The 12,770-nt window shown below is 40.7% G+C and overlaps 1 protein-coding gene across 1 annotated transcript; it reads right to left on the reverse strand.

Moving 5' to 3' along the window:
* Positions 1-9,594: 9,594 nt before the first annotated feature.
* Positions 9,595-10,554, reverse strand: LOC307041632 (piggyBac transposable element-derived protein 4-like). The gene is made up of 3 exons (XM_079685086.1): positions 10,409-10,554; positions 10,076-10,282; positions 9,595-9,963 (listed from the first exon to the last, which is right to left on the reverse strand). The coding sequence occupies exons 1-3, from the start codon at positions 10,514-10,516 to the stop codon at positions 9,694-9,696; spliced, it is 585 nt and encodes a 194-aa protein (XP_079541212.1). The 5' UTR covers positions 10,517-10,554; the 3' UTR covers positions 9,595-9,693.
* Between the last annotated feature and the right edge of the window lie 2,216 nt (positions 10,555-12,770).

A 12,770-nucleotide genomic window follows, 5' to 3' on the forward strand; every position in this document is an offset into this window, starting at 1 on the left:
TTAAACGCTTGGGTTTTGTTTAGGTACACATCTCTCTATCTCTCTCTATGGATATATCTGTAATGTTCTGTTCTATGAACATATAATTGGCTACATAAATAGACGACGCAGACTACTTTCATTCCGAGTGTCCATCTTTATTCAACTGGCACGTAACCTGCACACATGCATTACGTCCTCAACGCTAGCTCAGTCATCCAAGATCTTGTATTCTCCAAGAAGTTACACTATCTATAACTATATATCTGTCTATCTCTCTCTCTATCCATATATCAATATATCTATCTATCTCTCTCTCTCAATCTATCTCTCTATCTATAAGGAACTGCAGTAGACAAAAGGCGTTGCTATAGCAACACGTCATGTTTACGCTGCATTTTTCTATGAGGTAAATATTACCCGCTGGCGGATATAGGTATAAATGGCATTTTTTTGGGCGATTTTTTCAATCTGACTTCATATTGACAATTGTTAACAACAGAGGGTGCTACATAACACACTTTCAGGAAAAGTCACAGACTGGGAGACTTTAATATGTTATTGAACAAAAGTTAAATAAAATAAAAAAACAGCTGCGGGTAAAATTTACCCATTGGCGGTTCTCGTGTTAAAAATAAAAAAAAAATATATATATTTTTTGGAAATATATTTTTTTATTTATTTTGAATTTTGAATGACAATCAAACATGTGGGAAGGGGGTGGTGGCGCCCCTAGTGCCTCTATGGGCCGGCCGCCACTGTGTCCAGGACTTTCCTGTCCACCTACTGCGGCAGGGGGAGGATTCTGGCCCTGATCTTCAGGGGGGAAGGCTTCAGCATCCTTAAGGACATCATTCATGTTTATACACAGATTGTTCAGAAATGCAAAACATGCAATGATGTTGGGGGCAAAGCTTGGACTGACCTCCAGCGCTTTGAAAAGGGTAGCCCTCCAGCGAGTCTTCATCCTTCCAAATGCTCTTTCCACCACAGACCGAGTCCTGGCATGATGAGTGTTGAATCTTGCCTGCACCTGTCCGTGAGGGACCTTGTAGCAGGAACGGACTCGGATAATAAGGCCGGGAATTATACACGCAGCCAGGGCACGACCAGTTTTTTTTGTGCCATTTTGCTGGATTTATTTGTCAATATTTACAGTGTTGCTGCCCATAGTGATAGCCCTATAGTTTAAATTGACTACCCAAAAATAAACATATGGACATGGGTCACTATTTAAAAAATGTGAAAATCTATTTAGGAATCTATTCATGTGAACATATTTTAAGTCAGGGTGGACCTCAAATCCTCTAGGGGGGACGGGGGCATGCTCCCCCGGTAAGATTTTTTTGTTAAATGTTGGAGTTAAATGCATCAATCTGGTGCATTTTGAGGGGGAAATAAAGAGACTAGATCTATGGAAACACCCATATGAAACAGAACTGTATACATTTAAAGAATCATAAAAACATAAGAACATGGCCATAACCAATAACATACCATCTCCAATATTTAAAAACATTTGAACTTGTTTATTTATTTGTTTTTGGTTCATTTATAGTTGTGAGTGTGTCTGGGCTCCTGAATCAGCCTCTCCTATCTCCCTCCTCTCCCCCCTGCTCCTCTTTGAGGCAGAAGCAAAGTCTAGTTTTAGCTCTCAACAAGTTTTAAAAGTTTATCTTACCTTTTTTCACCGAGTTAACATTTTTTTTTTATTATTCATGCATATTTCACTAATCTCACTCCCCCCTCAAATGGAAATAATGTGTTTACATTAGGGATGTGCATCTCCATCACTGAGGCCGATGCGATGCGCATCTCGATACGTTGCCACGATATGATACATTAACGATACATTTGAAACACCTGGCGATGCGATACGATACGATTCACCCCTGTTGCGATACAGTTTGATACGATTTGATTCAATATTATGCGATTCGGGGCGATACGATGCGATTCAACACGATGCGAAAATAATGATACTTCAATATGGTACGACAGAGGATTTTTGTTTTATTCCTTATATGCAGCAAATCCTACATTAAAAAAAGTGCTTTACATATTTGGTACTGCACATCCCATCCTGCCGTTTATTTTTTTACCTTTAAAAGCTCTCCAGAGTACAGTACAATTGTATAACACCTCACAGTTAAACAATGTAAGGATGCATTGCTCATGATTAACAATGGGCAAATAACAACTACCATAGTGCAATGCCCATACAGCTGCCAGCCTGATGTGCTTAACACTCATTCATAGGCTAACTCACCAGTGAGCAGAAAGCAGTGGGTTCTATATGAACAATAAAGAATACAAATAACCTTTCACAAACAGGTATTTCATAACTGCTTACAGTAAGGACGTCATTTAAATTATTATTGGCCGTCACAGGCTGCTGTAAACTAAACACCACTCTCTCTGACAGAACACCTCACTGAGTGATTTAACTCATATGTCTAACTTTCAGGTTTCTCTTTTCAGCCGCAGACCCCATGTCGCCTCTTTATGTGCGTCGCTAAGTTCCTCGAACTACTTGTGTACTTTAAAGCGGCTCGGCATCGTTAACAATTTGCGAGCGATTTTTCAAGTTGACCGTCTGTAGTATATAGTGCCGCGCACATATACCATCGGGACGTTACTGATGGGGTGCGGCTGCGGAGTGATACTGTGTGTATGCAAGTCCGCATCTAGGACGGATCTATGTATCATGGCTGTAGACCTGTTAAGTAATAAAGATACCTCATACAAAGGTCTACGGATACCTTATTACTCTCCATGACCTGCGGTCAACTATATAGCATAAAGGACTATTACAACGTCTTTCTTGAACAATCCGAAGTGTTGCCAAACGTTTGATTTGTAGGTATTTTTCGGTGCGCTGTGTTTCTCTTTCTCCTCAACTTCCGTGTGTTGATAACTGAGACTCTCGGCCTCCGTAGTGGTGAAGCAAATATCAAAGATCGTCTCTGCTGAGCGTTGACAAGATGAGGGGATTTTATATGAAGGAATCGTTTTTTTACCGATGCAAAGACGCTACGCAATCGATGCATCGCGAGTTCAACCCGGTTCAACCCAAACTGTAGCCGATGAGCACTCTTTCAACCGGTGCACTCGCATCTTGAACGTTTATGCCGGTGCACCGATGCGAATCGGTGAATCTTAACATCTCTAGTTTACATAAATGGTGACCAAACCGTTTGAGACCCACATAGATAACTTAGACTAAATTAACTATCTAAACACAGTCCTTTACCTCACCTGAGCTGTAGTTAGCCTCTCAGTCTGACAGGAGAGGACCCTCCTCCACCTTGTTGTTGAAACAGCTCCTTATATCTGTTAGCGCAGCTAGCTAGCACCAGATACTAACAGCAACAATACACGTAACCGGTGCACGCGCTCTCTCTCTCGCGCCACACATACACACACACCCTCCCGAGCTTGTATGACACACTGAGACCAATCGAGAGCATTAGTGTATGATCTGTATGAAAGTGGCCATGTCGGAAGGCCACATCATGTAGACAGACAGCCAGTCACCCTCTGTGAAGCAGAGTCAGACCCACATTTGCGCAGCGTTGCGTTCACAAAAGATACATAAAAAAAAGAATCCTCGGGCCAGCAGGCCACTTAAGAGGCCAGGCCATCGGGAAACCTCCCGGTCCTCCCGATGTCCAGTCCGGGCCTGCCTTTTAGGGTGTGAGTAATGCTACAGGTTTTTCCAGGCAGGGATAACTGTCCACAAGGAGGAACCAACCAGCTCGGGGAAACAGTGCCTGGCAGAAGATGGGGCTGTTGCGAAGTACTCTGGCATAATGAACGGAGCCTGGATAGCCGATGAAAACATCCAAGAATTTCCCAGTTGAGTCACAGATGGCCCGCACTGTAAACACATTTTTGTAAAAAAACGGAAATGTTCTGGCGACAGGGGTGCCAGAAAATGTCTGTAAAAAGATCTGTAAAATAAAATACGGAGATAACATGTAAAAAAATAATAACTTGCCTTACCAAAAGTAGCCTCTATTACTGTCATTTTACATGAAATATCTTTCTTTTAACATATATTATTTGTTAGAATAGAGTCATAAACCTCTAGAAAACAGAATAATTATCATAAAAAAATTATAAAGAAAAGCTAAAATACGGAAAATTACTTTTATAATTACAAAAAGTACCGTATATCTAAGACCATTGACAAGTAAAGCAAAAAGAAAAGAATGTAATTTTAATTTGCAAAAGCCTTAGTTTACATTAACTATCACATTATTTGCCAAAATCTGTAATTTTACAAGAATTTTTTTTATAATGCCATTAAATATTTTCTTTTAACATTTATTAATTGTTAGAATAGAGTCATACACCTCTAAAAAAAAATGTAAATCATAAAAAAAGCTGAAAGACCGATTACCGTAAATTCAAGATTCTTTATTGTCATTTGTACAGTAGCTTCAGTGTAGACATGGCAATGAAAAACTGAAGTCACAGGCTCCTCCAACAGTGCAACATATATATAGAACATAGAACAAATAAAACAGATAAAATAATACAAATAAAATAGAATAGAAATAGTGCAAGAAGAGTCTATATCAGGGGTCGGCAACAGGCGGACCGCGGTCCGGATCCGGACCCAGACGCCGACCTATACGGACCCGGGCCTATAATCAATACATTAATAGTGGATTTCAATTTTGACGTGGCGATTATATTGTAACCGCTGGCGACAGGGGGCGAAAGAGAGGAGTGAGCGATACAGGGAGAGAAACACAGAAGAAGAGACGAGAGCACGGCAGAGAGAAACGGAGAAGAAAGTGTGAAGAGAACTAGAGAAGGCAATTCCTGAAGAAATTGCTAGTGGGAATACTTTATGCTGAAAATCTGACGCTAAACTGCTGTGCTGAAATGTAATGTGTAAGAAGAAAGTGAAGACTTGAGATTGAAATGATACATGAACACTGGGGGCTTCAATGTGTGATGAGAGAAGAAAATAAAGTAAAAAGGCTTGGAAAAGCAGCAGAATATTTGAACTGCAAACTTCTGAACTAACTTGATGGCGAATGATCTGTCGCCATGGCAACGGCATTTGATGACACCCAATAATAGGCTTAGATGCGTTGATGGCTGCATCGTTACCAAACCTGTGAAGTTTGAGCACTTTTTGAACATTTGCACAGGAGTTATAGCGACATCATGTTTTATGGCGAGGGATGCGTTTCCATGGAAACGGCATATGGTGAGATCTCAAATTTGGCGTAGAGCTGTTGAGGCATGGACCGATGATTTACAAGTGAAGATTGGGGGGCGATTGAACCGTGTCCATTGGACTTATAGCGACATCATGTTTTATGGCGAGGGATGCGTTTCCATGGAAACAGCATATGGTGAGATCTCAGATTTTGCGTCGAGCTGTTGAGGCATGGACCGGTGATATACAAGTGAAGATTGGGGGACGATTGGACCGTGTCGATGGGACTTACAGCCACATCATGTTTCATGGCGAGTGGTCCGTCGCCATGGCAACGGCATTTGATGAGACCCCATACTACGCTTAGATGCGTTGATGGCTGCATCGTTACCAAACCTGTGAGGTTCTGGGCTGTTTGGAGTATTTTCACTGAAGTTATGAGAAAACCGTGTTTCAAGGCGAGCATTGTGTTGCCATGGCAACGGCATTTGAAGAAAACTCAAAACTGTCCTGTAGATGTTTTCACGGCTGGACTGTTTGCACACTGCTATCTGAAGTCTGCTGCTCTGAGCATGTCAGTTGGAGTGATGACATCATTGTGTTCCATTGCACAGGTGTTTATAGTTGAGCTAACGAGGTGCCTAGACTTCAAAGGCTTAATTGTTCTGAATGAGAGATGAACCTCTTACATGTGAGCGTTTTGTGGAAGAACCGTAACAGATATCTGTGAAATTTCAAAACGTGAAGCATGTCAAGGAAGTTGAGTATCTGAAGTGTAATTTTTGTGTAGTTTCGGGTTAATAATGTGGCCTTTTTGGCAGTTTAACTAAATGTGCGGCTACTGCTGTGAGGAAATATCTGCCTGAAATTACAATGTGCTTTAATGGAGGAATGTTTAAAGTTGTTGTCACTTCATGCCCTCAAGAGGCACTTTGTTTAATTATTTTTTGCTTAATTATTTGTCATTTTTCAAGCTACGGGATGTTTTCCTACGTTTGTCATGAACAATTATGTCTCAGGAATGTAGGGTTTGGGAATTATGGCAGTTTAAAAAAAATATATGAAGGCCAATTTCAAACTGTCCTCCACTCTAACTCTGACATCACGCACTCTGCCACTCTGCGCAATGTTAAAGTGCAAATGTTAAAAATGTGATGAATTATGGGATGTATCTCTGGAATTATGAAAGTTATGAATGAGAAAACTAATAGCCATCGATTCCCGACCGAGCTGAACGTTTTGATGTTTGAACGGAGTTTCTGCGATGTTCAATGCAGAAGAAGAAGCGCGGCAAAATAAGTCGGCGTAATAATAAACTTTTTCGTCCGTAGAAGAACAGTTAGTTGGAATGCTGTTAACAGCATTCCCACTGTTAGAAATTAAAATCAATGTTTTGATGGTATAATGTAGCTTAAACATACCGTCAGTTTAAACGCTCTTTTATACTGAAAAACCAGAAATTCTTGTGCACAAGCAGTTAAGCTTTTATTCTGAAAATCCTTCATCTACGGTTAGCATTTAGCATGTGGCTAATATACGATTTCCTAAAGAGGTGAATTGAGTAGCGAAATGACATGGAGTGGTGCAAACCGAAACCTACTGATTTAACACTACAACTATAGATGTCGAGATACTACCATGCTGAATATTAGATGAAAGTACAGTTTATTTGAATACATTATTGTTTACAGACGAGAGTAGCATGTGACAACATCCGGAAACCAAACCAGCCGTGAAGTATTTTCTGTATATTTTGGAGTGTTGATTACAGCGTTTAGAATGTGTTTCATGAAAAGTGATGAAAGAGAATATGAGGAGAAAAGGCGGGTTAAGCATATGTTGAATGTGAAAAGTACCAATCCTCTGTTTAAATGCAACAACGGACATTAGAGACGAGGTGAGCCGGCTGGCGGGGAGGAGCCAGCAGAGGATATATATAGCAGCACCGAACGAGGGATTCGCCCTCTTCTCTTTCTCATGAGAGCCAGATCACAGCTGTTTTCTGCCTGAACAATATTCTGTCTGTAACACTACCGCGCCTTTTTTAAATTAAAGTATCCCATTTGAATCTTCTCAGAGACTCCATTTAGTCTCATTTTAAAGCTTCTCTCCTGGACGCGAGAATAAAGAACATATTTAACAATTGGAGACCCGGCCGACGTGATCTCCTTTCACCGGGAGAGCAGTTGCATTTTTCAAAGGAGCTTGAACAATGCTGGCAGACATACACTCGGGCCCATACAGAAAGGTAAAGAAGTACCTGTTTATTCAAAATCTTCAATAGATTACATAGTGAACAATAGAAGTTTGTGTCTGTCTGGTAAGTTGGACTCCTGAGAAAGACTGCCTAAATTTAAGTTAAAACAAGCCTAAATTGATAAACATTGGTATCCTACCACACGTGGCGTTGCTTTGTCACAAGCAGGGTGAGTTCACACTTTATTTTTGTTCCATTAAACCTGCATGCTATTAACCATGTGTGGGTGTTGAATTTTAAATGTAAATGTGTGTGGACATTGTACTTCGGATAGGTGCCTTTCTGTTTTCACGTAGGTGTCTCTTGTTACGTTAGTAGTTAGTTAGCCTATGACGTAAGGGTATATAGCCCATTTGACGATTTTTGTTAAGATCTGGAGACATAGCGAATCGGTTAAGGGCCGAGTAAGTGAAAACCAGCAGGGCATAGCGAATTAACTCAGGGTTAAGTAACCAAAGTCAGTGCTTTAAAGAAAGTCATTTTCAAGAAAAGGCTTGGTTAAGGTCTAAGCCTTAATCAGTGGTTAAAACTGTTCTGTTTTTAAACAAGATATTGCAGGTGGGTTACGGTAATCGGAATTACAACAGCAGTGCAGTAATAAGACGACGGTCTATTATTAGTTGCTGATAGGTCTCCATATTGGTCCCGGTTTGGCGTGTCCAAATAGCAACAGTTAACCAATAGTAGACTATAAAGTCAATTATTACGTGGACAGGTTTATAGCTTGTGCGTAAGGGTTCCTAACTTTAAGTGATGATATCAATAAGATAAAGCCCATTTTCTCATAGTAAACTAAATAGAAATGTTATTTTAAACTACAGTGTTGTGTGTTGAATTTACTAGACAAAATTTAATCCCACCATTATTTCAACTCCACTGTGAGAGCCACGAGGTGTTTTTTCAAATCCTTTTGTTCTTCATGTCAAAGGTTGGAAAACCAGTTGTCATCTTGTCTTGACCTCATGTTCACAGTGAACCACACGGCAGTCGCCATTTCATCAAATGCTAATTGAAGTACTCTGTTTGCTTTAACACACTGAGGCTAGGCATTCCATCTTGGAAGTACTTCTGCTGGTAAAAGTGTATTGGCTGGTTTTGGGCAAATGTGTTTTGGCGGTTATGTGCTGTGTTCTTGTAATGTCCTCCCGATTACTATGCACCTTGTGCCCTCTGGGGTCAAAAATGACCCCATCTGGCTTGTTTGATATTTAACGCATAAAGTATAAAATGTGAATAAATGTTGTGTTACACCTTTAGTTCTACTTCAGTACAACCCATTACCACACATGTCTCCCTTAGTTTTGGAATTTAGTGCCGTTAGACCCTTATTTTTATGAAATTATACAATTTTCTGATAAAAAAAAAAAAGTCAAACTAAAAATTTATTTGACCATATTGTATTGTGACTATTTGTCTTATCAGAGACTGGTATATGTCAAAGTTTAGAAAAGATGCCCTTTTTGAATAATTTATATATTTTTAATAACAACACATAATCACACCTTGTGCCCTCTAGGGTCATTTTTGACCCCGTCTTGCTTGACTCTTATTTCAAGCATAAAGTATGAAATGTCAATCCATTTTGTGTTACACCTTTAGTTTTGCTTCAGTCCAACTCAATACCATACATTTTTCCCTTTGTTTTGGAATTTGGCCCAAAATACCTTTTTTATATGAAATGTTACCGTTTTCTGAGTTAAAATATAAATGAAACTATTTAATAATTTGAACATATCGTATTGTGACTATTTGTCTTATCAGAGGCTGGTATATGTAAAAGTTTAGTAAGGATGCCCTTTTTGAATAATTTATATATTTTTAATAACAACACATAATCACACCTTGTGCCCTTTGGGGTCATTTTTGACCCCGTCTTGGTTGACTCTTATTTCAAGCATAAAGTATGAAATGTCAATCAATTTTGTGTTACACCTTTAGTTCTGCTTCAGTCCAACTCAATACCACACATTTTTCCCTTTGTTTTGGAATTTAGGGCCAAAAGATCTTTTTTATATGAAATGTTACCGTTTTCTGAGTTAAAATATAAATGAAACTATTTAATAATTTGAACATATTGTATTGTGACTATTTGTCTTATCAGAGACTGGTATATGTCAAAGTTTAGTAAGGATGCCCTTTTTGAATAATTTATATTTTTAACACATAATCACACCTTGTGCCCTCTGGGGTCATTTTTGACCCTGTCTTGCTTGACTGTTATTTCAAGAATTTAAAGTGGAAACCTCACGCATTTCTGTGTTACACATTTAATGTGCCCTCAGTTGCATGCCGGGCAGGTAATAATGGTGTGATCTTTGCAGATGTATGCATTGCATCTTTGGCACATTTTCTTGGTTTTGACATCAATCTGGCGAGGGCAGAATTTGCACCTGCTCCTTTTGGGTGATGGGTCAGGAGGGGGAGCTTGGCGAGCGGGAGCTGGGCGAGTGGGAGCTGGGTGATGGGTAGCTGCTGCAGAGGTAGAGCTGGAGCAGAACTGCTGGACCTCCATAACCAAACTGGCAGCGGCTGGCGTGCGGGGAAGAACCTGTCAAGTCAAGTCAAACTTTATTATAATAAATCACAGTGCAAATACAAAAAGTACAAATTGTGAGGACACTACAGAAGGAAGAGCAACAGAAATGAAGCTTAATGATGACCTTGCGTCGCTGGATGTGAGGTATCACAAGTTGTCGTCCAAGCTCCTCCATGAACAGCCTCCTCTTGTTGCACTTCCCCTGATTCCAGGCTGGGTTGATCTCAGACCACAGGACAAAGGAATTGTATGCAGACACGTCGAGAATGTTGAAGAAGACAACTAGGGGCCAACGGGCTGTCATTCTTTTGCACGTGTACACACTGGTAACCTTGAAACAAAATAAACAAACCAAAACATATTCAGAAATGTATGTTTATTTCCTACACACAAATTCAATGCATTATCCTTTCCATAAATAATATTATTAACATTATGAATAATAAATGTGAAATACCTTGTCAAGGTTATCGACACCCCCTTTGTTGTGATTGTAATCTTCGATGATTTTGGGCTTTTTGTCATCCCTGCCGCTCACAGCTGCATCCCGATGCAGAGTGCTCATCAGAAGAACATTTATCTGTTTTTTGGGGAGATAGGACACAAGAGCATGGGTCTCGGTGAAAGCAAACTTCGATGAGAAACGAGCCCTGTCCGCTTTTGACACCAGTGCAGGGGGAAGCTCAGGTTTATTTCTCCTTACAGTTCCCACCATGAACAGCTTTCTTTTCAGCAGCGCCAGGCCAAGGGCATGTGAAGTAAAAAAGTTGTCACAGGTTATCGTTTTTCCCTGGAGGCCTTCTGTCATGTCAAGGACAACTCGCATGCCCTGATTTTTTTCTGACATCCCACCAGCAGGTTTGCCAGTGCATATCTGCATATTCCATGGGTAGCTTGACCTGGCATCGCATGCTGCCCATATTTTTATATGGTTTGCTTGGGATATACTGTTTGAATGGACAGCGACCTCTGAATGGGACCAGGCGCTCATCGACAGTCACATTAGTGCCTGGATTGTACATCATTGGCAGGAGAGACACCCACGTGTCCCAAACGTCTCGAATTGGAGCAAGTTTGTCTCGTGCCCGGCGATCTTTTCTTGTGTCTTTGTCATCAAATCTTATGACTCTGGAGATTTTATGAAACATTTTAAGTGTCATTGGAGCATGGAAAATTGCCCTACCAGACTCTGCATTCCATAGACTTGCTGTAGCCTCTTTGCTGGATCGGTACACTCCAGCTAGAACCAACAAACCCACGTATGCCTGCAGGTCCATTTGATCCATCTTTCTCAATTTTTTCCCATAAACACGCTGCCCCTCCTTGTTAGTCATGTTCAGCACTGACTCTTCGATGGCCTTGGGCAGAAACAGATAAAAAGCGGACTTTATGTCCTCAATACGAGACCTTGCATACAGGGTTGGACCCTGGCGGCTTGTCTCTCTCTCCGCTTTCTCTGCTGTTACCATGCGACGTCCGTCACTGGGAGGGATGGAAGACCAGATCATTTTTTCATTCTTAGATTGGAAATATTCTTCCATCTCAGCTGGGTCCTCTTCCTCAGATTCTTCCTCATCAGTGGATTCTTCCACTTCCTCAAAATAAGTGCGGTCCTCCACTTCTGGCCCTTCTTCCATTTCTGATTCTACCTCTTCATATTCATTTTCCTCCATTTCAAAACCTTCTTCCATTTCAGAAGTGGGCGATGTGGGGGCTTCTTCAGAGGAAGAATTTGGTCTGTAACTTACATCGATCACCTCTTCATGAGTTTCCTCCTCTTCTGACCCTGAATCCTCCTCATCGGTTGATTTTTCCTCCATAACACGGTTAAAGATTAGCTCATGAACCTCCTCCACAGTCAAATGTTTCTGCCTCCTCATTTTGCTGCCTGTCTCTCTCAGAATAAAATGTGAAATGCCCCAACATTTGTGAGAAAAGGCCTGTTTGTTTTTGACTTGACAATTGATTGATCCAATACATCAAGTGTGTGTGTGTGTGTGTGTGTGTGTGTGTGTGTGTGTGTGTGTGTGTGTGTGTGTGTGTGTGTGTGTGTGTGTGTGTGTGTGTGTGTGTGTGTGTGTGTGTGTGTGTGTGTGTGTGTGTGTGTGTGTGTGTGTGTGTGTGTGTGTGTGTGTGTGTGTGTGTGTGTGTGTGTGTGTGTGTGTGTGTGTGTGTGTGTGTGTGTGTGTGTGTGTGTGTGTGTGTGTGTGTGTGTGCTCCGAGGAGCAGGCAGGGGGTTGTTGCAGCATTATGCTGAAATAATGTGCCCCATTGCTCCACTTTGTCCTGTGGGGTCATTTTTGTCCCCAGAGGGCTTAAGGTGTTATAAAATACAATAAAACACCCATAATTCAATGAAATTACTTCAAATGTATTTTAATCGTTAAGAGCATAGTATTGAACCACCCCTATAATTTTCAGACCATTTGATGAATTAAAAACCTATTTTTGACAGCAATAGATTTCCTTTTGGGGTCAAAAATGACCCCAGGACAACAGGAGGGTTAACCATAGTGTAATGTTCTTCCTATTTTAAAGATATTTTTAAGGAAAATAAGTTTCTCCTTGTTAAAAACAAGTCAGTTTTGCAACAGCTAGTCCCTAGTGCAGTGGTCGCCAACCAGTCGATCGCGATCGACCGGTCGATCGCGAGTGTGGTGCGGGTAGATCGCGGACCGTTAAAAAAAAAGTAACAAAAGAAAGAAAAATAAAATTTAAATAATAATGTTTGAAAAATACGTTTTTAGATGTAAACCTATCATCCACCACCCCGTTAGCAGGTGCCACTTGATTGACGTATATTTGAGACACCTCAATAA

Source organism: Notothenia rossii (genome assembly GCF_949606895.1).
Source record: "Notothenia rossii genome assembly, chromosome: 5".
Lineage (NCBI taxonomy): Eukaryota > Metazoa > Chordata > Actinopteri > Perciformes > Nototheniidae > Notothenia > Notothenia rossii.